Raw genomic sequence first — 23,763 nt, 5'->3', positions numbered from 1 at the left:
CTGGAACAAAGACTGGGAGGGACTGGGGGCCCTGTGGCCCAGGACAGCATGAGCTGGAATAGAAGAAACAGTAGTGGAAGAGTGGCTGTTCTGTCCTTCTTGAAGATATGTCACAGCAGCACACTCCTGTGGCCATCACCAAAAAGGGCACAGAGATACAGTGACCTGCTCAGCCTTTGAAGTCCTAATCAAGGGTATGTGGGAAGTAAATAGGTTCTGGAAACAGGGACTGCTCACCCTCCGTAAAGTATCATCCCCAAGTCATAGGAGAAAGGCATTAATTGCACAGAGGTGACTATGCTGGAGGAGACTCAAGTTCACAGCACTCCATTGGCCCCAGAGGCAGTGTGCAGTGGTAAAGAGAAGTGGCCTCCCTAACATACTCCATGACAGTCATGTCCCCCACATTCTCCTCCAGGCTCATCAATATCTGACCTTCCTAAGCTAACTTAAGGATGACAGAAAACCAACAGGCCAGGACTGAGATATCGTGATTAGAGATGACCTGAATCAACTTCTGGAGTTGATTTCTGAAGTTGCCTCTGTATGGTTCTCCAAAGCCAGTGTCTCTCAGAAGCCATGCACAGCACTTTCTTTCCCTGTTTCTCCTGCTCCTCCTCCTCTTCTTCTTCTCCTCCTTCTTGATTTTTGTTGGTTTGTTTGTTTGTTTCCACTGCACACTGGCTCTGGGGCAGAAACAGTGCTATGAACCTGGGTCTCCTTCAGCACAGCCATCTCTGCATAGCCCTGGCTATCCTGGAACTCGACTTGTAGACCAGGCAAGCCTTGAACTCACAGAGATTCACCTGCTTCTGCCTCCCAAGTGTTGAGATTAAAGGCGTGCATCACCACCGCTCTCAGGGACAGACTGCCCTTTACAGGGTAAGCCCTGTGGTTAGTGTGTTGGTAATGGCCACAGAACCAACAAGCAGGGATATCAACAGGAGTAGAAGCAGAGGCTTCTACATGAATGGCCAGAGAACCTTAAAGCAGTAAGGATGGCGCATGGCCTGTGACCCAAATCAATAGCCATAGTGATCCAGCCAGGAAGAGGCCTGGCATTCTGAAGTTAAAATTTGTTTACAGTTATCTAGTGATGTCAGACCCTGTGTGGAATTATTGGAAGGTGGTAGAACCTAATGGAAGGTTTAAATTCATTAGGGATATGTCCTAGAAAAAGGCTGTGGGATACTGGTCTCCTATTTCATTCCTGGCCACAAAGTAGATGGACTTTCTCTGCCATAAACAGCCATCATGATGTACTGTGCCACCATGGGCCAAAGCAACATAACCAATGAGTCATGACTTGGGATCTCTGAAACTGTGAACTGAGATAAGCCTTTTTTCTTTCTAAATTCATTTATCCTGGGTATTAGTTATAGTAACAGAAAGCTGACTGACACTATGCCTGAGAATCCTCCCCCGCTCTTTTTGTTTGTTTGTTTGTTTTTGTTATTTCAAGTCAGGGTTTCTCTGTGTAGCCCTGGCTGTCCTAGAACTCAATCTGTAGACCAGGCTGGCCTCGAACTCACAGAGATCTGCTTGACTCCGCCTCTAGAGTGCTGGGATTAAAGACATGTGCCACCACTGCCCAGTTTATGCCTGAGACTTTCAAGGACTCTATAGTAGGCTGTATCTATGTTGTGACCCTTACTTAGTCCCCGTGAACATTGCCTCACATGGAAAAAAAAAAAGGGTTTACAATGACTAGATTAAATTCTGGAAGTGGAAGAGTGTCCTGGGTTATTTGCATGGGTCCTCTGTAATTACCGAGGTTATCAGGTAAGAGGGGTTATGGGAGATTAGAGAGGAGAAAGTAATGGGCTGACAGAAGCAGATGGAACAATGAAAAATGGAAGATGGAGATCACAAGCCAAGGAACACAGGTGGCCACTGGAATCTGAAAATGCCTAGGAACAGATTCTGTGCCAAACCTTCTCAGGCAAACAGCCCTGCCAACACCTTGACTCACCCCCAGAAAATTAATTTCAGACATCTTAACCTCCAAGATTGTAAAAAATGAACCTGTGGCGATCTGTCACAGCTGCAATAGAAATCACATGCCGTTCACTTGCCTGGGGCTGTTTTCTCAGCTTCGGTATGCACCAATGTCATTGCTTCAAAGAAACCACTGTCTCACTGAGTCTGCAGAATTATTTAACCATAGGCTCCTTAGCAAGGCTGTCAGCTCCCAGGATGTGTGCCAAGTGAAAGGGAGGGCAGGGGTCAGCTCTTCCTGCAGATGGGACAGCATAGGAAGATCCCTGAGGTAGGTATTGCTAATTTTAACCATGGCCTTCACATGTAGGCACTTGTGAAATCTCGGGGCTGAGGCAAGGCCCTCCTTGGTCAGTCAAGGTCAGAGTGAAAGCCAAGTGACATAGGTGGTGTAGTTTGGGCTGGAAGTCCACATGGGAGCATGTTGCTCTTTGTAATTGTATCCTCACATGAAAGAAAGAGCATCCACAAGCCCTGTCAGCCATCTTAGAGAGGAGCCTGTCTTAACCTGCGTTTTCGGCACAGATGAAGAGGAGATGGGAGGCAACACTAAGGGAATTTGGCTAGAGAAGGAGTGAGGTAGTGTGAGGGAGAGCATGGGCAGCACACAGGGTCAAGGATTCAGGCCACACAAGACAGCGACCGGAGGGAGTGTGGGAGGATGTTTGATTGTTAGATTTTTCTCAAGGATAGCAAGGCCTGGGGGAGTCTGAGGGCAGAGACAAATAACAATGCAGATGAGGGATGAGATGGCTGGGCTGGAAAGGGCTGTGAGCTGGAGCCAATGCCTTCTGACTGTGCCACAGGACCCAGAGGGTGCCTCTGCTGAGGGATGCAGGAGGAGGAAGTCAGCACAGAGTAAGATGCAGGTTCTTCCCCCATTGGTTCATGTGGTGCCATAGAGACATCGTGCAAGCTCAGGACTCAGGACACAGGACCATCAGCCTGTTCGTTCTCCTTAAGGCTGCTGAGAGTAGAGCACGAATTTGCCCTACTCAGAAGCAGAGGTCTGAGAGGAAAAGGACAGCTAGAGGGCAGCTATAGTGATAGCTCTGAGGAGTCTTCTGGAGACGGGGTCTCTGCCTCTCCATCTCTCTCTTAGTCGCTCTTTCTTGCTCGCTCGCTCGCTCTGCTCTGTTATCTCTAGGCTATGGCTTTCCTCTGCTGTGTGAGCTTGGTCCATCAGGCCAGAGAGCAAGAGAGGCAACCCAAGGTTACACCTGACACTTCTACCTCCATCCCGTGGCCACACCTCACTGTAGGGAGTCGAGGAAGCACAATTCCATTGAAAAGCAGTGTATGAGATGAATCATGGGAAAGTCTAGCTCTAAAAATCAGACGAAGGGTAGATATCATGGGATAAGTAGCCACATCTGCCATGGTCTTACACCTAAGCACAAGTAACTATGAACGGTGACTCCACTCCTAGGCCTGTGACTGCACCTACCTGAGCTTTGTTCTTCTGTATCATGGGGACAAGGGCCATGGGGCCCACCATGAGTGAGGGCCTGGTGAGGAACAAGCTACAGCTCTGGGAGTACAGCATGTGAACGCGACGGGCAGACTACACCTGTCATTCTGTTTCCATCACTCCTCTTGTGCCCTAGGGAAGCCACAGTACCTACATATCGGGGAGGAGATTGATGGTGTGGACATGCGGGCGGAGGTTGGACTCCTGACTCGGAATATCGTGGTGATGGGAGAGATGGAGGACAAATGCTACCCCTACAGCAACCACATCTGTGACTTCTTTGATTTTGATACCTTTGGGGGCCACATCAAGGTAAGAATCTGCCTGGCTGCGGCTCTTAGCCCTATAGGAGGGTATTCAAGGTTCTAGCAGCAGACAGAGACTCATAGGAGGGAAAGCGGTGGTGGAGCAAGGCAGGAGGAAGAGAAGTGTACCATTAGGAGATGTCTACTTTACCAAGTATGGGCAGTTGCACCTGCCAGAGATGATGGAGCCTGCCAGGGAAAGGGTCTCTGATTGAGGCCATATGCCTCACTGCATTTCTATTTCATTGCTTCAGCCTTGCCTTCCCTATTTACCCTTCATCATTTTTTTTTTCACTTTTGTTTTTGTTGGTGTTTTTATATTCCTTTGCTTTTTTTGAAACCAGCTGTGATTACATAGCTCAGGCTGGCTTCAATTTTAATATTCTCCTAACTCAGTCTGGCCAAGTACTGAGACAACAAATATGTACCACCAATTCCACCTTCCTTCCTGATAATTCCTTTTCTTTTCTTTTAAAAGATTTGTTTGTTTTTGTTTGTTTGTTTGTTTGAGCACTCTATCTGAGTGTACACCTAAACACCGGAAGAGGACATCAGATCACATTACAGATGATTGTGAACCACCATGTGGTTGCTGGGAATTGAACTCAGGACCTCTGGAAGAGCAGACAGTGCTCTTAACCTCTGAGCCATCTCTTCTCCAGCCTGATAATTTCTTCAAAGAATGAATACTCCTCCCTATCCCTCCCCACCCCCCACTCAACAGATTCATTATAATACCTACCAAACAACTAGCAGGGGGCAGGAAGTAGGGGGTGCAGCATTGAACTTACTTGGTCTTGGTCTTGATAGAGTCTAGAACAGTGACTCCCACCCCTTTTGGGGTGACCGACCCGTTCACAGGGTTCACATATCAGATATTTAAATTAAGTCCATGGAAAAATACAGATGTTTTACAATTCAGAACAGCAGTAAAATCATAGTTATAAAGTAGTGATGAAAATAATGTTATGGCTGGGGGCCACCACAGCATGGGGAACTGTTTTAAAGGGTTGCAGCATCAGGAAGGCTGAGAACCACTGGTCTAGAAGGACAGCCACCAGTAGTAGCAGATCTCTGAGAGCCATAAAAAGTGATCCTGGTTCATCGGAGTTCACGTTCTCCTAATAGCCAGCTCAGAGAGGAATTTCTTTCATCTCTGTACAAAATGCCTTCATCGGGCCTGGCAAATAGTCCAAGAAACACAGACAGTCTTCCATGTTCTTTCACATGGTTATTGGTTTCAGTGATACCAGCATCGGAATCAATTTTGTAAAAAGTGTTCTCTTGAGGCTGAAATCATGTGCTCTAATTCTTTTTAATAACTAAACAAAGAGTTTGACGGAGGGAAACGGGAGAGTTCACAATGGGAGCTCTGCTGACCTTTTAAGTAGGGAAGGTCTTGTGGTCCAGATCTATGTTTGAGGAATTGTAGCGTCCCTGGTCCATAGTCCATAGGTACTTTCTGGCTCTCGTCACCATTGAGTGTACCTGAGAACAACATAGTGAGAGCCAGAGGGAACAGCAGTTCTCTGTCACACAAGCTACTGAAGCCCTTCCTAATCTTGAGAATTGTCCTGAGTCGCCACGACACTCTTGTCCATGAACCCCATGCTAGGCTCGGAATCATTCTCAACACATCTCTCCAGGCATTGGCGCGGGACTAGTGTTCCAGTTGGCGCCTGAATCCGGGAGAAATGGCCAGCATGCCATACTCCAGCTCCTCCGGCAGAAGTTGGCAGGGCCTGCCTCTGACACCGGTAACTTTAGACTGTGCGCTCTGCTGAGCTCCTGGAATACAGACACGGTCTGCCCAAGCAGTTTCCCTGAGTGCATCCAGGAGCAACCTTGTGCTGTGACCGCCTGCTACCCGTATGCGGGTCCCCAGAGCAGAGACTCACACTATCTCTAGAGTCAGCACCCCCTTCCTTTCCCAGTAAGCATTTTAGGTTTATCCCTTGCTCGTTGTCGGCTATGGAGATAGTAAAGGAAGGTCAAAGCAAGCTTACCTATTGTCCTGGGCATTTCCAATCTAAAGAGTCTGTTTTCGTGCAGCATCCCATAGAGCTTTGCTGGATTTGCTTAGTATAAGATGGGTCAGGTGTCCTCAGCCATGTGCACAGAGCCTCTTTGATTTATTAACTGGGAGGTACTCAGTAAAAACCCAGTGACAAAGCACTGGGAAGGCAAAACCTTTATCTAAGGGGTCAGGGGTGGTGGGAATCAGGTGCTGCCTTGGGCCTCTTTTGACTTTTGACTTTCCTATTGCAGTTTGCACTGGGGTTTAAAGCAGCCCACTTGGAGGGCGTGGAGCTGAAGTATATGGGGCAGCAGCTGGTGGGCCAGTACCCAATTCACTTCCACCTGGCTGGGGATCTGGACGAACAGGGAGGCTATGACCCACCTACCTACATCAGGGACCTCTCCATCCACCACACATTCTCCCGCTGCGTCACTGTCCATGGCTCCAATGGACTGTTGGTAAGTGCCTGCTGGAGGGAGGGATCCTGACCTGACAGGCTGTGCAGGGGAAGAGAGTGTCCTTGTGCTGTGCTCTCACCTACTTCCATTGTGAACTTGGACGACAGCTGGATCGGTCAGGTCTTCCATTGTGTCCAGAGAGCCCCGCAGAACACAGTGCTGCTACCTTTCAGTTTGCTTGGGTAGAGGATGAGAGTGCCTGGCTGTGTTATCCTAGCACCCATCTTCAAATCAGGGAGGCCAGGTCTTACCACAGAGCAGGCTAGCCCTGGGGAAGCTGGGCAGGCATGTGGGACATGCATCAGGACAGCATGGGGAGCCAGCACCTCAGTGAGATACAGGCTACCGCAGCCGGCATGGGCCCATCCCTAGGAGTCTGTGTTATCTCAGGTAGGTGGGGGAACTAAGCGACTTGTGGTAAGAAAGGGAAAGCAGTGAGTTAAGGCACCCACCCCTCTTTCCAGATCTGGCCTGGGGCAATTAGATATGCCGATGGTACCTACATATAGCAAAGCCAGGCCTTAGAGCAGAGCACTGGACAGCTTCACCCAATCAGAAGATCTATGCAACACTCTAAGCAAAGACTTCCTCCCGCCCAGCCTCCAGTATTGCCAGCTGCCAAATTGAGAAGGAGCATCTCTCAGCTCCCTTGTCATCCAGCTACTAAATGGTTGAGCTGCCAATTACAACCTTAACCTAGTGGCCGTTCAGGGATCTACCACCACCCAGTTCCAGGCTGTGTTTGCTGGCCAAAGCATTGAGACAGAGCTGAAGGCGCAGCCTTGTTTCAGCCCTTTCCAAGGTGGAACCAATCACACTGCTTGCCTTCGAGATGGTGTCTGGGCCTCTGGTCCTCTGAGCCAAGCAGTCAGCAGCATGGCCATATCCCAGACAGACCAGCAGTTTTACGGATTGGCTTTGAATGCTCTTGGAATGTGCCCCTGTACGCCTTTCCAGAACACTGCTGTTGTGAGAACTGGCCTTCAACACTGCTGGGCTTTTCTTTGCTGCTGGATTGATGGGTTTACCAGTGGGTGACTATGTTTGCTGGACAGGGATTGGGGGGTGGGGGGTGGGGAGAGATGAACGGGGACAGACATGACTCAATTGACAGAACCAAAAAGACATAGAGACAAGCCAAAGTGTGTGTGGTGTGTGCTAGAAGTCACCCTTGATCAGAGGTGAGTGGATCCCACACCAGTGGCCTCCCAGCTCACTACAAAGAAGGGCTCCTAGCTATATGGAGCCAAGAAGTGACTCAGCACTGTGCTCTGCCCAGCAAGTGCTGACGTATCTCAGGAAGCACCTCTCTCGCCTCCTATGAACCCCCATCCTTGGGAACCAGCTTCCCTCGTCCTCACTCTGCCCCAGGCAGTCCCCTTTCTTCTCATCTCTTATTTTAGTTTCAAGAAGATGATTTTATTTTATGTGTATGAGTCTTCACATTGAATGTTATGTATGTATACCATGTTGCCTGCCTGGTACCCACAGAAGTCAGATGGAGGCATTAGATTCCTGGAACTGGAGTTAGGGATCGCTATACACCATGATGTGGGTACTGAACCCGAGTCCTCTGAGAGATCAACAAGCGTTCTTAACCACTGAGCCACCTCACCAGGCCCATTCTAGCTCAACATTTAAACCAATTCTCTCTGACAAAAGCAAACACAGGCTCTACAATTTCTGATTTTCTCTGCATTTTGGGCATGGCTTTCAACAATGTAACTCTGAAATGCCACTGAGTTAGGTGAACCACTGTCCTCTCAGCTCAGGCGGGCATCTTTTTGCGCTCCTCTGTGTCACTGTTGTGAGTCTCGACAGGAGCTCAAAAGTCACAAGCACAGAGTCACAGGAACTGAGGGAACCCTCCTGGGCCTCAGTTTCCTCCAGTGCATAGTGAGAGCCGCTGACAAAGTCAGCTTCAAAAGGTGGTCAGGAGATGAAACTAGATAAGACAAGTGACGTGCTTTGAGAGGACATTAATAGCAGTATCCCCATGTGCCTCTGCGGCTCTATGTGGCCTGTGAAACCACCTCTGCTTCTGGGAGATAGCAGCGTATGTCCCCACCAAAGAGTGGGACCAGTGTAGTTAGCTGCTCTTGGCAGACACTGCATGCATATACTCACCGTCTGCCACATTGAAAAGTCTCAATGTAGGCTCATTTAGGAAAGGTCTTCAGTGGAAACACATGACATTGGATTGATCTGTTAGCAATGCCTGCCCTCCTCTGGTCACAGAGCCCCTTTCTCACTAAGTCCACCACTAAGGCCATAGAGTGAAGCTGTAGGAATGTCTCCTGTGATGGGAGCGTTGTTGAGGGGGATCATTCCGGCAAGAGAGCAGGACTCCCTGGCAGGTGCAGCGAGGAAGCCTGCTTTCAGAAGGAGGCTCTGCACTCACTGTCCCCAGGATGCCAGCAGGGTTAGGGGTTGGTGACTTTCCCCCAAGGAGAGGCTCTGCATACACCCTCTGCAGGGCCCCAGGGAAATGGACTCAGTGCATCATGTGTATTTCAAACTCCAAGGCAGGACTTGAACCTTGCTGTCCTGTTAATTACTGGAAGGCAATCAATACACTCCTGGCCTGTAGCAGAAGAGCCAAAAGCCCCCCAGTGTGAGTTCTACTCTTTCCTACCTCCTTTCTTTAAGCCAGAAACAGCTGTCAGGTATTGCTTCAACTAGTGTGACCCTGTATTTTGTTGTCACTGAGTCAGGGCATTGGTGTGTATGGGGGAGGGCAGGGGTGAGGGTAGGGGGGAAGGGGAGGGAAGAGGGGGACAGCTGCTTATACTAGAGAAGATTAGTAGGAGGCAGCATTAGGTCGCAAGACTGTTCTGTCTACATCAAGACTATGGTCACCCCCGTCTGACCTGGCCTCCATCAGCAGCCTGTATCCTCTAAGAAGAATGGTGCTTCTATTAAATTAAAGAACGGTGCCTCAATTTCTTCTGAGCAGAAGAAATCACATTCTTTCCCACCTGGGGACTTGCTCACAATTTATCTTTATTATAAATGCCAGTGCTATGAAACCCTAGAGGAGCACAGTGGGTGGCAACTGCTTCCATGCAGGCCATGTTTTGTGTGGCTCTGGCAGCCAGCGGATCCAGTCAGTCTAGGCCTAGGCTCTCTATCCCCGGGGCTACACATTTCTCTTGCATCTACTAGAGAGAGCCCATGACTGGGAAGCCCAACATCCTCTCTGCCAGCTGTGCAACCCTGGAAATTGTGGGAGAGACTTCCATGTTCTCTGGCTCACCCCCCTTTCTGGTATCTTCGAGTGCATCCTCTCACTTGTCAGGTTGTAGCTGTTCTCCTTCTCACTTGAGCCTGGATGTAGGACGCAGACTTTATCTTTCCTTTCCCTCAAAGCTACCTCCTTCCAGGCCTCCACGGGGAGACTGAGGTAGAGATGAAAAGGAGGGTAGAGAGCGGTCCAGATCAGAGCGCAAATTGACAGTGTGGGAGAGAGTGGCTGGCCCCTCTGGTCTCACCGGCCCTCTCCAGGTCACATGCTTTCCCTGAGATGGGCCCCCCATCTTGTGAGCTCTGGCAACCCTCCCCATCCCATCCTTGCTCCCCACCCCTCCCTCCCTTCCCTGCACAGCCTTCGAAGCATTCCTTCCCTTTTAAAGTAGTGTTTTGTTCTGTTTTCTCCCTCAACTTCTATTTGCATATTCAAAAACTCATTAAGATCTGCAAAACAAATGACCCTGGCCTGTATGCTAAGGCCAGCTTATTCTCAGGAATTTTACTCTAAAATTTTTTAATAATTTCATTGGTAGAGGCTTGAAAATATTTTTCCTTTTTAAGGTGACTGAATTCCTTATGAGGATTCTCACTGATATATATAATATATAATTATATAGAGAGAAAATATATTATATATCATTTAATATATAATTACATACACACATATCATATCTACCCTAAGCTGCAGATGTAAGCATCATCCTCTTTGGTACCAAGAGCCCCTGAAAAGTGTCAAAATCCTTCCCTTTAAGTCCAATATAAAATGGCCTGGTATTTACAGAGAACCTAAGCACTTGCTCCTACATGCTTTAGATCTCCTCCAGTTGGCTTATGATGCCTTGTGGATATCTAATAAACAGTTTGCATCCCATATTGTTTGGTGACTGATGACAAGGAGAAATAGTCTGTGCATGTTCCTCATAGGCAGCTTTTTTTTTTTTTTTTAAGAAATATTTCTGGTCTGAGCTTGATTGACTCTAGTGGAATCCTGTATATCCAGAGAGTCAACCAATCATTCATTCCTGCTTGTGCTTGTTTAATAGAGGCACCATTCTTCTTAGAGGATACAGGCTGCTGATGGAAGCCAGGTCAGACTGGGGTGACCATATGTCTTGATGTACACAGAACAGTCTTCCGACCTAGTGCTGCCTCCTGCTAATCTTCTCTAGTGCCAGCACCTGTCCCCTCCCCCCTCAGTAATGCCCTGACTCAGTGACAACTAAATAGAGGGTCACACTAGTTGAAGCAATACCTGACAGCTGTTGCTGGGTCTCTCACTACCAGGCAGAACTTGGGAATTTTCTCCTTTATAATCCCATGCCCAGACTCTACTACAACGAACCACAACTATCAGCGGGCAAGAAGATACCAGACAAAGGGGAAATAATTTTTGCTTTCTCAAAGAGAATGGCAGTGGGGCTTACACCATTATTTCTGGTTAGCATATAAAGGTAGGCCCAACTGGGGGAGGGAGTATTTATTTAGCTGCTATGTCTAATATTTGAATCTATATGTTTATCTGTATTTTATCTACCTATTTATCTATCCTATTTTCCTATCCATCTATTCATGCAGCCGCATCTGTATATTATTTACCTGTATGCCTATCTACCTAGCATCCATATCTATCTTTCTTTTTTTAAGATTTATTTATTTGTTCTGTATACACTGTTCTGTCTGCATGCCAGAAGAGGGCACCCAATCTCATTAGAGATGGCTGTGAGCCACCATGTGGTGCCTGGGAATTGAACTCAGGACCTCTGGAAGAACAACCAGTGCTCTTAACCTCTGCACTGTCTCTCCAGCCTCTTTCCTAACATCTGTCTGTCTGTCTGTCTGTCTGTCTACCCACCTATTTTTCCATTTACATATTATCACTAATAGTCAATTCTGTGAAAAGTTCTAAGGAGAAACAATCTGCAAATGTTTTTAGCATCCCCTCTATGACACAAGGGGTGCTCAGTGTCGCAGAGTAAGTCTGTGGCTGAGCAAGGATGTGAACAGTGCTTCATCTCCTGCGCCAGATCTTTGTTCTTCCGTGTCCTGCCTTTCTCCTGTCTCGGCCAGACTCACTGTACCCTCAGGGCAGTGGGTTGATTTCTGTTTCTGGTGCTCATGGAAATCAAGTCTGAGTTTGGTTCTTGCAAAGGAGTTTGTGGCACCCAAGTCAAGTGGCTTCTATCGAGATGAGGTCAAAGCACAACTGTAAGACACTAGACACCCAGCTGCAGTAGCTGTTTTTCTTCCTTCTTCTGGTGAAGTCCTTTCTGTTCACAGCGCCTCCTCCGGGTCTTAGAGGCCAGCTCTTCCTTGAGTGCTTGTTAGAAAGATGTCCCTAACTCATTCACTCACCTTCAGAGAAGGACCCCCGAACACGTGATCTGACCTGCAGGACAAATGGGTAGGGACAAGTTAGTGAGATCACGAACAGAAGAAGAGGGGAGACTCTAAGGTACCAAATCCCCTGAGACAGCCCACATCACCTCTCCGGCCATGGCTTCCTCCTCTGTAAAGCCAGGCATTGGGTTTGATCTTCGAGGTCTCTGCCAGCAAGAGCAGCCGCATTCCCTCCCGGGCTTGTCTTCCTGGGCTATTTTTAACAAGCTTTCATTTCTCATTAGGCGAAAAGGAACATCCCACTGGATGACCTTGGCATTGGCTGAAATGCCCATTGAAGGAGTGAATGAGATTCAAGGTCATGCCCTTGTCTGTTGCCAGGGATTAAAGGAAGGATGCTTGCTTAAGAGGCAGAGCGCTTGTGTAGTTTTCCCTTACAGAGTGAGCACACAGGCCTGAAAAACCAAATGTCCCTGCCATGGCTTTGCCGACTAGGCCTTGTGACCTTGGATAATTGCTTAACTTCTCCCGGCCTCATCTCCATTATTTCTAAAACACAATTTTCAGTAGTATTCTGTAAGATTACAGAGAGATTAAAAGGTCTAAGAGACCAGCCAGGGTTCAGCCACGTAGGGACTTGCTGTGGCGATGGTTCTAACTGCTGACTGCCTGGCAGTCAGGGAGTAGGCACCTGCACTTGGAGAGCCTGGATGGACCTGGGTTGTTCACCTTGGATCAATGCTTTTCCATCAGACACAGTTTTGTCACCCCTCCTACGCAGTGGACTACTGAGTAATGGAAGTCTGGAAACAGCTTGCAGGGGGTAGGGGTGGGTGTGGGAGAGTGATATTGCATCTTTCAGGGACAGACCAGGCTTACTGAGTGTCCTACAGTGAGCAAGACAGTCCCTTGTAGTTGCACTAGGGCTGAGGGCAAGGCCTTGGTATTTCTGTCAGTGCCAAGGGCATTTGGATGGTGTGCAGTTTCCAGCTCCTGGCACACGGGCAGCTCCTGAAGAGGTGTGGGTTGATCTGAGGTCACAAGGAAGTAGGCAAGCTCTCATTGGATGAAGTTACTGGGTAGTCAGGGATGGAACACAGTAAAGATGGGCAAAGTGCTCCCACCCTCACCCACTGTACCTTGTAAGCTGAGAGCATCTTCTCCCTGGGGCGATTGAGCCAAAGCAGGAGCCTATGTGGCAGAGACATGACATCAGAGTCTGGTGTGAACAGGGAGCTGGGCTCAGGACAGGGCTCTCTGAGGCTTCTCGGGCCTTGGAGATGCTGGAGGCCAAGCTGAGAGCTTTGTGGCTGTGGTTGAGCCAGGTAAGCAAGCTGATGTAAGATCCTCCTGGTGGTGGGGCGGAGACCACACTCTGCTCTCACAACGTCTCTTCAAAATGCTCTTTCTGATTTTCTATCCTGGATGGTGATGCAGGAGCTGAATTTACCAGCCCTCTCTGCTTCTTAGCCTGGGGTGTCATAGTGGCCTTCATAGGCTAACAAACTGGCTTGGGTTGCAGGGCTCATAAAAGTCTATCAGTGTTGTGGGTGGCAGTGCTCACTTTTCATCCCAGCACTCAGGAGGCAGAGGACAGTGGATCTCTGAGTTCAAAGCCAGCCTGGTCTACAGAACAAGATCTAGCATACCCAGGGCTACACAGAGAAACCCTGTCCACAAAAACAAAAACAGACAAGCAGGCAAAAAAAAAAAAAAGTGGTTTAGTTTAGACCTTCATGAAAGGTCCCCTAGGCCTCTTGCAGTGTGGCCTCCTGGGGGAGTTGTCCTGCCCCCCTCACTCAGGTCCCAGAGACTCTCCCAGGGCAAGCTGTGCCCCCAGTGGAACCCAGGCCTGGGTCTCTGCTTGAGCCACCATCACACTTCTGATATTTCACCCCCTTCCTTATCCACTGAAGCCTCATCCCCAGCATGTCCATCCAGAAGATCTGTCACCATTCTATTCCTTGTCCATTCCTCTTGTCACCCACCTTGTCTTGGGTCCAGGTTGTCTCTACCTCCCCCCACCCGAGCTGCTGGGGCCTGGTATATAGTTCAGTACTATTTCATGCATGCTGAATGAATATGTAGACACATGCACACTTGGGTGCTAAGCGAAACTCGTCTTGACCCTGCAGATCAAGGATGTCGTGGGCTATAATTCTTTAGGCCACTGCTTCTTCACTGAAGATGGGCCAGAGGAGCGCAACACTTTTGACCACTGCCTCGGCCTCCTTGTTAAGTCAGGGACGCTCCTCCCATCAGATCGGGATAGCAGGATGTGCAAAGTGATCACAGAGGACTCGTACCCAGGATACATCCCCAAGCCCAGGCAGGACTGCAAGTAAGTGTGCACACAGCACTGTAGGATACTCCTACACTTGGGTCTGTGGTGGGGGTGGTGAGCATGAACACTCAACATCCTGCTTTGGGGGGCCTTTAAAACTTTACTGCTCACCTCTGCCTGTTTCTCAGAGCAAGGTTCCAAGAGTAGATCCTCCCTCCTCCCTCCCTCTTCCCTCTTCTTTCCTCCCTCTCTCCTTCCTTCCTCCTTCCCTCTCCCCACTTCTGTGAGCCTCACTCACACTGTTTTGTCTACAGAACTCTGGCTTACCTGTGGTTCTATGCCACATGGAATTTTGTGGACAGGAAGCAGCTATCACATCAGCTCCCAGTATGTACCCATAGTGTACCACAACAATCTCTCTCTCACCAGAGAGAGACACTGTCATGGAGACACAGAAAGGCAAAGACAGAAAAGTACAGACAGAAAGACAAAGAGGCAGACAGGCAGAAAAACAGAGACAGACACAAAGAGACAGAAGATAGACACAGGAAAAACAGAAACAGAAACAGACTGAGAGGCACAGCGGTGCAAAGATGGAGAAACAAGGGAGGAAATGTAGGTAGACACAGAAGGCAGAGAAACAAAGAGAAGAGACTCAGAGACAGAGAGGCAGATGCAGACGGTGACACATTGCTTCCCGCACAGATGACCTCCCTTAGAAGAGTCAACTTTCTGGGACTCACACTCAGGCTTCCGTGGAAGCACAAACTGTACCAAGCCCTTCCAGACCTGAGCATTATGCAAGCTTGAATGCTTTGCCTTTAAGCCACACATGGAAGAGACTCCACTAAGATTAGTGCCTCACGTGGGCTCTCCCACTCTGCAGCACAAAGAGTGCTGGCAGTCTTTTATGTGACTCTGCCCTGCCTCTGTCATCTCCCCACAGTGCTGTGTCCACTTTCTGGATGGCAAATCCCAACAACAACCTCATCAACTGTGCAGCTGCGGGCTCGGAGGTAAGCAGTAGGAAGCAAGGTAGGGCTGGTTTACGGCTCAAGACCACTCCTCCATGTGACTGGAGATGGGTGTCCTGTGACTTGGTTTTAAATGACAGCTCTGTCTGTCACTTCCTAACCCTGGTGACCATAACTAATGAGTCATTTACTTTGGCTTGGGGCACAAGGGACTATATAGTCCATAGCAGTAGGGAAGGTACGGTGGCAGGTATGACTGACTTGTGGCTGTGACAGTGAGAACCTGTACACATCTGGGTGGATCAAAAAACAGTAAGAGGGGCTGGGGAGATGGCTCCATGGTTAAGAATACTTGTTTTTGTAGCAGGTCTGAGTTTGATTTCCAGCATCCGTGTGGTGGCTCACAACCATCCATAATTCCAGTTTCAGGGGTATCCTAGGCTTTCTTCCAACCTTTGTAGGTGCCAGGCACACATGTGGTACACACACATACATGAGAACAAAATACTCATGTACATAAAGCAACAAAATAAAAAAAATAGAAAAAGGTCAGGAAGGGAAGCCAGGCTATAATGTCTAAGTACCACCTCCAGTGTACCATGCCCTCCATTTTGTCAGCCTTCTAAAGATTTTATAACCTCGAAAAGCAAAGCATTTGCCTGGAAACCAAGTACTCAAACACATGAGCCTGTGGGTAACATTTCATATCCAAACCATGCCAGAATACTAAGCAATTTATGCACAGTAATTCATTATAGAAAGTCATTTCGCCTTAGGATGGTACCTGGTACACCAGTGATATAAGCTAACACCAAGTGATTCTGACATAAAGGGTTAGTGTACCTTGGCCTATGAGTAGAAACAAGACAGGAGACCTAGTGTGTGCAGAGCCCCATACAGCTGGGTGGTGGCAGCTAGGCAGAGTACCGTGCTCTGCTCCAACAGCCTTGATCCCACCCACCTCTTCTTTGCTTTTTGCTTGGGGCCTTGACCCTGACTCTGTCTGTTACTCTTTCTGGTCTTCAGCTTCCAGGTCACCAAGGAAAGCTGATAATAACACTTGCTTTCGGAACTCTGTCCATCAGGATCCTAATCTCTGCAGTGACCCACTAACTCAGACAGTGACACAAACAGCAGGGCTGATATGAAGAGCAAGGGCTGTCAAGGTGGACCCCACAAATTACAGAAGCCTCAAGCTTTTCTTTTTGTCCAAGCACTGAACCACATGGATGTGTTTAGTGTGTGGTGTCCAGTCAAGCACTGGACCACATGGATGTGTTTGGTGGTATGTGGTGTCCAGGCAAGCACTGGACCACATGGACGTGTTTAGTGGTGTATGGTGTCCAGTCAAGCACTGGACCACATGGGTGTGTTTGGTGGTATGTGGTGTCCAGTCAAGCACTGGACCACACGGATGTGTTTGGTGGAATGTGGTGTCCAGGACTAGAACACATGGATCTGTTTGGAGGTGTGTGGTAATGGCTTGTTCTGGTCACAATGTTGCACCCACTCACCCAGCCTGGGCCACTCAATCAGACGCTCACTAGCACTAATTTCTGTGATACTCTTCTGTGTCCTGTCTCAATAGGAAACTGGATTTTGGTTCATTTTTCACCATGTGCCGACAGGCCCCTCGGTGGGAATGTATTCCCCAGGTTATTCTGAGCACATTCCACTGGGGAAATTCTACAACAACCGAGCACATTCTAACTACCGGGTAAGTCTTTCTGTGCTGTGTTATTATGGCCACCCCATTCACTCCCGTGCTCCAACCTGCAGGTGATTAGAGCCTGGATGAGCTTCGTTCTTACTGTGGGTCTAGAGCAGCCTTGTAAGGCCTGCAGGCCACTCACCATATGTCTCCTGTGGGCCTCTACTTCATCATGCACAGCATCTGTACAGTCAAAGGAGCAAGGTGTGCCTTCACCCCAGCTGCCAACCAGGGAAGATGCTGGGTTGAACATCAGATAAGATTCTGTGATCCCACTGTGGGCATCGGTGATACTGACTATGAAATTAGGCCTGTCCATGAACTAAGAGAGATTTAGATGTGGTTCTGATGTGACATTGGCATCTAGGGCTTTCTCTCTATTTGCTGGGAAGTGAGTGGCTCTATCTGTGCAGAGGTAAGTCAGAGGGTGAAAAATGAGAAACCCTTGGACCATCTTCATTTATCACCTCTCTTTGCTGAGTACCAGTGTGTGCTCTGCTCCACGCTGGGTTCTAGAACAACAGGGGGAAGCACTGAGATGACTGGGACCTCAATATCCTTCCTGTGGGGGCAACAGTTAAGACTGGAGCCATTGGACACACTAAGAGAAATTGGAATAAGGCTGAGATAAAGATGACACTCTGTGTCTCTAGCGTATCAGAGTGGTGTACAGACAAGCTGGTATCTGATCTAACTCTTAGCAGTGCAGACACTGGGCCCGCTAGGGAGGAAAGAGTACATCCAGAGTCAAGAAAAGATATTTCAGAGAGCTAGTGAGATAGCTCAGGGTTTATGGTTCTTGCTGCGCAAGCATGAGAAGAAAAGTATATGTCTATAAACCTGTTGGTGGGAAAGTAGAAACAGGCAGATCCCAAAATCTCTCTGGCCTGCCAATTACCCAGTGAACTCCAGGTTCAGTGAAGGACCCTCTATCACAACAATAACAACAACAACAGAGAGCCTTGGAAGTCACTTGTCATTCACCGCTGGTCCCCACATTCACACAGACAAACAAAACTTGTTTCAAAATAGTTGAACCTGGGAGAAGACCCCAAAAGAAGCAACACAGGCTCAAAGCAGATCTGTGCTAAAACCTGGGGGTAAGGGGACAAAAGCCAGTGATGCGGAGAGAAGAGACACACCCCCGCAAGTCATGTCTGAGAGACTAAGCAGAGGACAGTAGCAGGGGCTGTGGCAGAAGTGTGCAGGGGAGATTGTGGCTGGAGGAGCTGCTACTGAGGCATCTCATGAATATCCTGCTGCCCCATGCAGAGGCAGGTGCTTAGACCTTATCAGTGTGGAAGGAGAGAAAATACATTGGCCTCTTGTTGGGACCCACCATTCCCTGAACCCTCAAGATTTCCCTCTTGAAAGAGGGGGCCCACAGGACTTGGCAGCAAAGGGAGCTGGGGCAAGGAGTAATGCAGTCAAAAGCACCATCTCTAATAGGAAGGCGAGTCAGAGTCAAGGACATATGCATGTGTAGGAGGGATGCTTTAGCACTTAGAAGCACAGGAGGTGCTCTGAGACAGGCAGGGAGAAATTAAAGAAGAATTTACACAGTGGGGCTTGGTGGCACACGCCTTTAATCCCAGCTCTTGTGAAGCAGAGGGAGGTGAATCGCTGTTAGTTCAAGGCCAGCCTGGTCTACAAAGCGAGTCCAGGATAGTCAAGGCTACATAAAGAAAACCTGTCTTGAAAAAACAAAAAGAAGAGGAGGAGGAGAAGTAGCAGCAGTTATAGGTTGACTGTCTAAGCAAAGAGTGTCAGGTCTGAATCCTGGATGCTTCTACCCAGGAAGATTGACACCACACCCACCTCATGCAGTAATTTCTCAGGCATCTTGTTCAGTCACCATAGCTACTCTGCAAAGCAGGTATTATTAGCCAACTGTTCAGATAATGATGTGACTAGCCAGAGGAGAGGAGACTTGCCAATGTCAGTTTAAGAATAGAGCCAAGAGCCTAAGCCCATGTTATCACCGTCACTAAGTTAAAGCCAACTGGAGAACAAACAGTAACTTGGAGGTTACGGTGATATGAGCCCTCCTAAGAGGCCCCAGGGGATCTGGGAATGAAAAGGACTGGATGGTGACCAGTGGGCAGTCTATTGCAGCCCACTTCGTGTCTGTAAAGTGGACAGCTTTGGAACCAAATAAAAGGGCCAGGCTCAGAGTTGGAGATGTAGCTCAGTTGGTAAGAGCGTTTGCCTGGTGTACATGGAAGCCCTGGGTTTGCGTACAAACTAGACATGGTGCCACACACCTGTAATGCCAGCACTGAAGCAAGAAGATCAGAGATTCACAGTCATCCTTGGCTACAGAGAAAGTTTGAGGCCAGCCTGGGTTACATGAGGTCCTGTCTCAAAAGTCTTTAAGAAAGAGTCGAGCTTTCTCCTCAAGTCAAGCAGGAACCAGAACAGGCTGTAGGAAGTCACTGACTCCCAGGTGAAGGGAAAGAAGAGACAAGTCCAATATTTCATCTGAAAGTCTGTGACACATTTCTGATTGTATACTTGTCGCCATTGCTTGGGAGTCTGGGATAGGAACTCTCCAAAGTGGTGTGAGAACTGTATTCGGGATTGGCTATATGGCCCCAGGTCGGACACTCTTAAACCCCAGTTTCTTCATCTACACCCATCACACACACACAAGTCTGCTTGTCCCAGATCTGGTCAGAGAGATGCAGAGCGAGGCTGGCTTTCTCCTTCTCTCACTGTAGAGTCTACTTTGCATGGACGCAGTCTGAGAATCATGCTGGGTTTACTGGCATATTCAAAAGCATGTGCCTGGACTGGTATGAGAGCATGGCTGTGGACAGCGGTGATAGCTATTGTGTCTCCCTCCCCAGGCTGGCATGATCATAGACAATGGAGTCAAGACTACTGAGGCATCGGCCAAGGACAAGCGGCCCTTCCTCTCCATTATCTCTGCCAGGTAACAACTCTTGGGAAAACTTGTCCCATGGGACCTCTGAGTTGCTTCTTTTCTTCTGCTTCAGTGGTGCACCTCTTTACCTAAAGAGTGCTTGCTAGCTCGTGTGAAGCTAGTGGTTGAGATACGGTACTGTGCTACAAGTCTAGACCAAGTCTGAATTAGAGTCCAGGCTCCAGTAGCTAAAAGGAGCCTGAAATTCTAGCAGCTTCCAGATCCCTCCACAGAGGTAGGGCCATAAAACAGTAGGAATGGCCAGAGCCGTGACACTGACACTCTGGGCTAGGATACAAAAGCATTCAAAAAGGAAGCATTTGCTGCCATTTTAACAGTAAGGAATCTGATAGCCAGGCTGATAGCCAAGGCAGAGCCTAGCTGAAGACCAGAGGCTGCTTTTAAAATGTTGTTATCAGCCGGGAGTGGTGGTGCATGCCTTTAATCCCAGCACTCCAGAAGCAGACAAATTGCTGAGTTCAATGCCAACCTGGTCCTCCTAGTGTCCAGGACAGCTGAGGCTAAACAGAAAAAGCCTGTCTCAAAACAAAAACAAAAACAAAAACAAAACACAACACAACACAACAAAACAAAAATAAGTTGTTGTCAAGGCTGGATATGGTTATGCATGCCTTTAATTCATCCAGTACCTGGGCAGCGGAAGCAGGAAGATCTCTGTGAGTTCAAGGTCAATGTGGTCTGCGCAGTGAGTTTTAGGCCAGCTGAGGCTACATAATGAGAACCTGTCTCAAAGAAAGCAAAAAAAGTATTATCAAAACTTCATGGTTATTAGTAAAAGTGGGACCCCTTGTCTATCTCCTGCATGGAGCTTGGCCCTACGGATGTCATCTCCCTCCTCTGGGAGAAACTCAGAGTTGTTCATGCCACAGCCTGCTGTGCCAGTGAATATCTATTGAGTCAGATATCTGGGAACCAGTGAGTGAAAAGCAGCTTACAGAGCCCAGAGGGAAAATACCGCTTGTTGCCTTTCCATGTTCCAGGTACAGCCCTCACCAGGACGCAGACCCACTAAAACCCAGGGAGCCTGCCATCATCCGCCACTTTACTGCCTACAAGAACCAGGATCATGGAGCCTGGCTGCGGGGTGGGGACGTGTGGCTGGACAGCTGCCGGTGAGTCTGGAAAGGAAGGTGACTCTGATCGAAACAGGCTTGATGTTCCTCTCCTAGACCAAAGATTGAGCCTGGCAGAGAGGATTCTAAACAGTCTGGCATTCAGCTTTTTGTTCCACTTGTGAGACAAGTACATAGGATGGCAGTGGACAGTGACCAGGGAGACCATGTTAGCATTCCTCACAGCAGCATGTTAGATTCACCCACAGTGCTATGGGTGACTCATGGGGCCTCTCTCATCAGTACAGAAAGGGAAAAAAGGGTCACGAAACTGGACACTCACTATGTGCCTAAATTTTGGTTTTAGTTCTTTCTCACTGTATTTCTCAAGAATGAATGAAAAAAAAAAGCAAAATCCTAGCTCTGTTGATGATAAATTGAGACTCAGTGAGTGTCTCAAGTTGCATGGCTAATGAGTGGTAAAAACAAGACTTGATGCTTAAGGCTGTTAGACTCTAAACGTAGCAAACAGCAAAAAACATTGACTTATGATGTAAAGTCCTCATAAGTCTATGCTAAACATGGTTCTCCTTCTGCAAGAAAGATGAGGAAGTGCCCTGCCAATGAGGGTGCATCTTCTTGTCCTCCACCAGACATTTTAAGGAAGCCAGAGTCTGGTCGCCATCAGGGCTGAGGTCCCACAAATAGACAGAGTTGACATGGTCTGCAGCTGACAGAATTGGTATTTATACAGTGTGGTTGCTGAGGAGTGGGGAAGGCTCTAGTGACCCTGGATACAGGCAAGGATGGGAGAGGGTACTCCTGGAGGTGGGAACATGGAATGCCAAATGGAATACCACACTCCAGTCCGGGTGAGAAAGAACTATAGAGGAGAGTGTGGATAAGCCCCAGCCTTCAGCATAGTGAGCAAGCGTGGGTGGGTAGCCGTGTTCTTAGACGTGTTGAGTTGCAGATGCTCACAAGGTATGCAGTGGAAGTACCCCAAATCCTCCAGAGACAAGATAGGATGAATGTTTGGTTTTAGTCACTGAGATGGGTAGAGAAGGAAGCTACGAGCGTCTATAAGGTCCCTATGGTCACAGGAGAGTATAAAGGGACCATGACAATGCACCAGAAGATACCAGAGATGAGGAAAAGCTGGGGACAGGGAGTAGAAAAGAGCTGGGGAGCCTGGTACCCTAGATGAGACCTGATTGGTTTGGCTAGGGAGATTTTTGAGGGGAAGCACAGCATGCTGAAATGGAACTGAGTATGAGGTGTGTTGAAAACTGGAGAGTTTGTGGAAACCAGGATCAGCCCTGTGTGACTGACATAGAAGGGAACAGGGATCACCTGGGCCTTGGCTTATAGGCGACATGAAACCACTGGAGATTCAAAAAGCAATAGATGGTGCAGGAAAATGGCACCCGAAGGAGATAAAGCCCTTGGGGGTACACTGGACAGAAAGAGAGAAGAACAAAGGAACAAGTGAAGGCAGCACAGACTCAAGGTCCAGCTCCCTCATAAGGCTGGACCAGTGGCCTCCAGAAATCTGCTTATACTGACCCTACTAAATACAGGCAGAGTTGCAGGGGAGCAGCTGTGGTCATCATGGTGTAATTATGAGGTTTGCCCTTCCGCTCCTTGGCCACAGAACCTGCCTGGCTTCTGGGAAACTGAGAAATTAGCTATTTGAGCTTCTTACTGTGGCGGAGAGTAGCCCCACATAGCCTACCTTCAGTGGTGCTGGCCCTGAGGGTGAGAAAACACAGCCCCTTCCCCCCCACCCCCCAGCCACCTACCACTGGTCATTTCTCCTGATTAACCCTACAGACCTCAGGAGCTGGGCTGGCAAGGGAGGCCTGTGAGGCCCAGCCTCCTGTAGCTAGTACACCATGTCCACAGATGCTGAATCGTGGAGGCCCCTACCAGTGTGGGTGCATCATCTGGCTCCCTGCCAGGCACTCCCAGGGATGCCATATCTGTGAGTAGAAAACCAAAATACCCTCTTGCTGTGTAGGTGGAATATTACGGCTTCTTCAGCAAAACTCTTCCCTCAATGTCCACGGTTAGACTCTAGAGACAGAGAGAGGTCTTTCTTCTGCAGCCTCCTCAACTGTGGAGTGAGAGCACGTACTGACTGTCTGCTCTCATCCCTAGGTTTGCTGATAATGGCATTGGCCTGACTCTGGCCAGGTAAGAGTGACCACCATTGTCATTGGTCTTTTGTGGGAGCTTCTATCTGGACATCTATCTGATCCCTAACATCTCCTCTTTGCAGCGGTGGAACCTTCCCATATGATGACGGCTCTAAGCAAGAGATCAAGAACAGCTTGTTTGTTGGCGAGAGTGGCAACGTGGGCACAGAAATGATGGACAACAGGATCTGGGGCCCAGGTGGCTTGGACCACAATGGAAGGACCCTCCCTATTGGCCAGTAGGTTTGCAATGTATTCTTGTTTTGTGTGGCTTGACTTACAGACATTGGGGGGAAAAGTTAAAAGTTGGCTTTTGTATGTTGACTTGGAATTTTTCTGCTCTCTAACAACCTGCGACGTGTAATAGCTGAGACCCACAATGAGCATGAAATCTGGAATGAGGAGAGAGAAGTGAGGAAATACTGTAACCTAGATGCTAACAAGTACATGCCATCAGATGATCAGGGGAACACGGTGTCCAGAAAGAGGGAGTCCAAGTCTTCAGCAACCCACTCAGAGTCCTTCATTCACTTCTGAGTATGGCAGAGAAGCAAGTGAGCCGAGGTGATCAGACCTGCAGCCATGCCTCTCCCAGATCAGAATCTTACACCAGAAGACAGATCACTCCCAGGTAGCCACATCTCAAGGCTGCCGTGTGTGTGCAGGAGGCAAGGCTGGATCTACTGAGGCCCTATGATTGCTTTAGTCTTGTTTTTGTGAAAACAACAGTTTCTGCTGCTACAATCAGGACAGAAACAC

General features: G+C 48.6%; 1 protein-coding gene across 1 annotated transcript in view; it reads left to right on the top strand.

Annotated features, from left to right (window-relative positions):
- The window catches only part of Cemip (cell migration inducing hyaluronidase 1), a 71,647-nt gene that overhangs the window by 27,855 nt on the left and 20,029 nt on the right, over window positions 1–23,763 (top strand). Inside the window, exons 11-19 of the mRNA XM_051148861.1 lie at window positions 3,606–3,781; window positions 6,043–6,252; window positions 13,974–14,179; window positions 15,069–15,138; window positions 16,685–16,813; window positions 19,657–19,742; window positions 20,735–20,866; window positions 22,967–23,002; window positions 23,088–23,243. Coding sequence (XP_051004818.1) covers window positions 3,606–3,781; window positions 6,043–6,252; window positions 13,974–14,179; window positions 15,069–15,138; window positions 16,685–16,813; window positions 19,657–19,742; window positions 20,735–20,866; window positions 22,967–23,002; window positions 23,088–23,243 — 1,201 coding nt within the window. The remainder of the gene's footprint in view (window positions 1–3,605; window positions 3,782–6,042; window positions 6,253–13,973; window positions 14,180–15,068; window positions 15,139–16,684; window positions 16,814–19,656; window positions 19,743–20,734; window positions 20,867–22,966; window positions 23,003–23,087; window positions 23,244–23,763) is intronic.

This window comes from Acomys russatus, chromosome 7, assembly GCF_903995435.1.
Source record: "Acomys russatus chromosome 7, mAcoRus1.1, whole genome shotgun sequence".
Classification (NCBI taxonomy): Eukaryota; Metazoa; Chordata; class Mammalia; order Rodentia; family Muridae; genus Acomys; species Acomys russatus.
The sequence above is the reverse complement of the archived record's forward strand: the minus strand, read 5'-3'. Positions and strand labels throughout refer to the sequence as shown.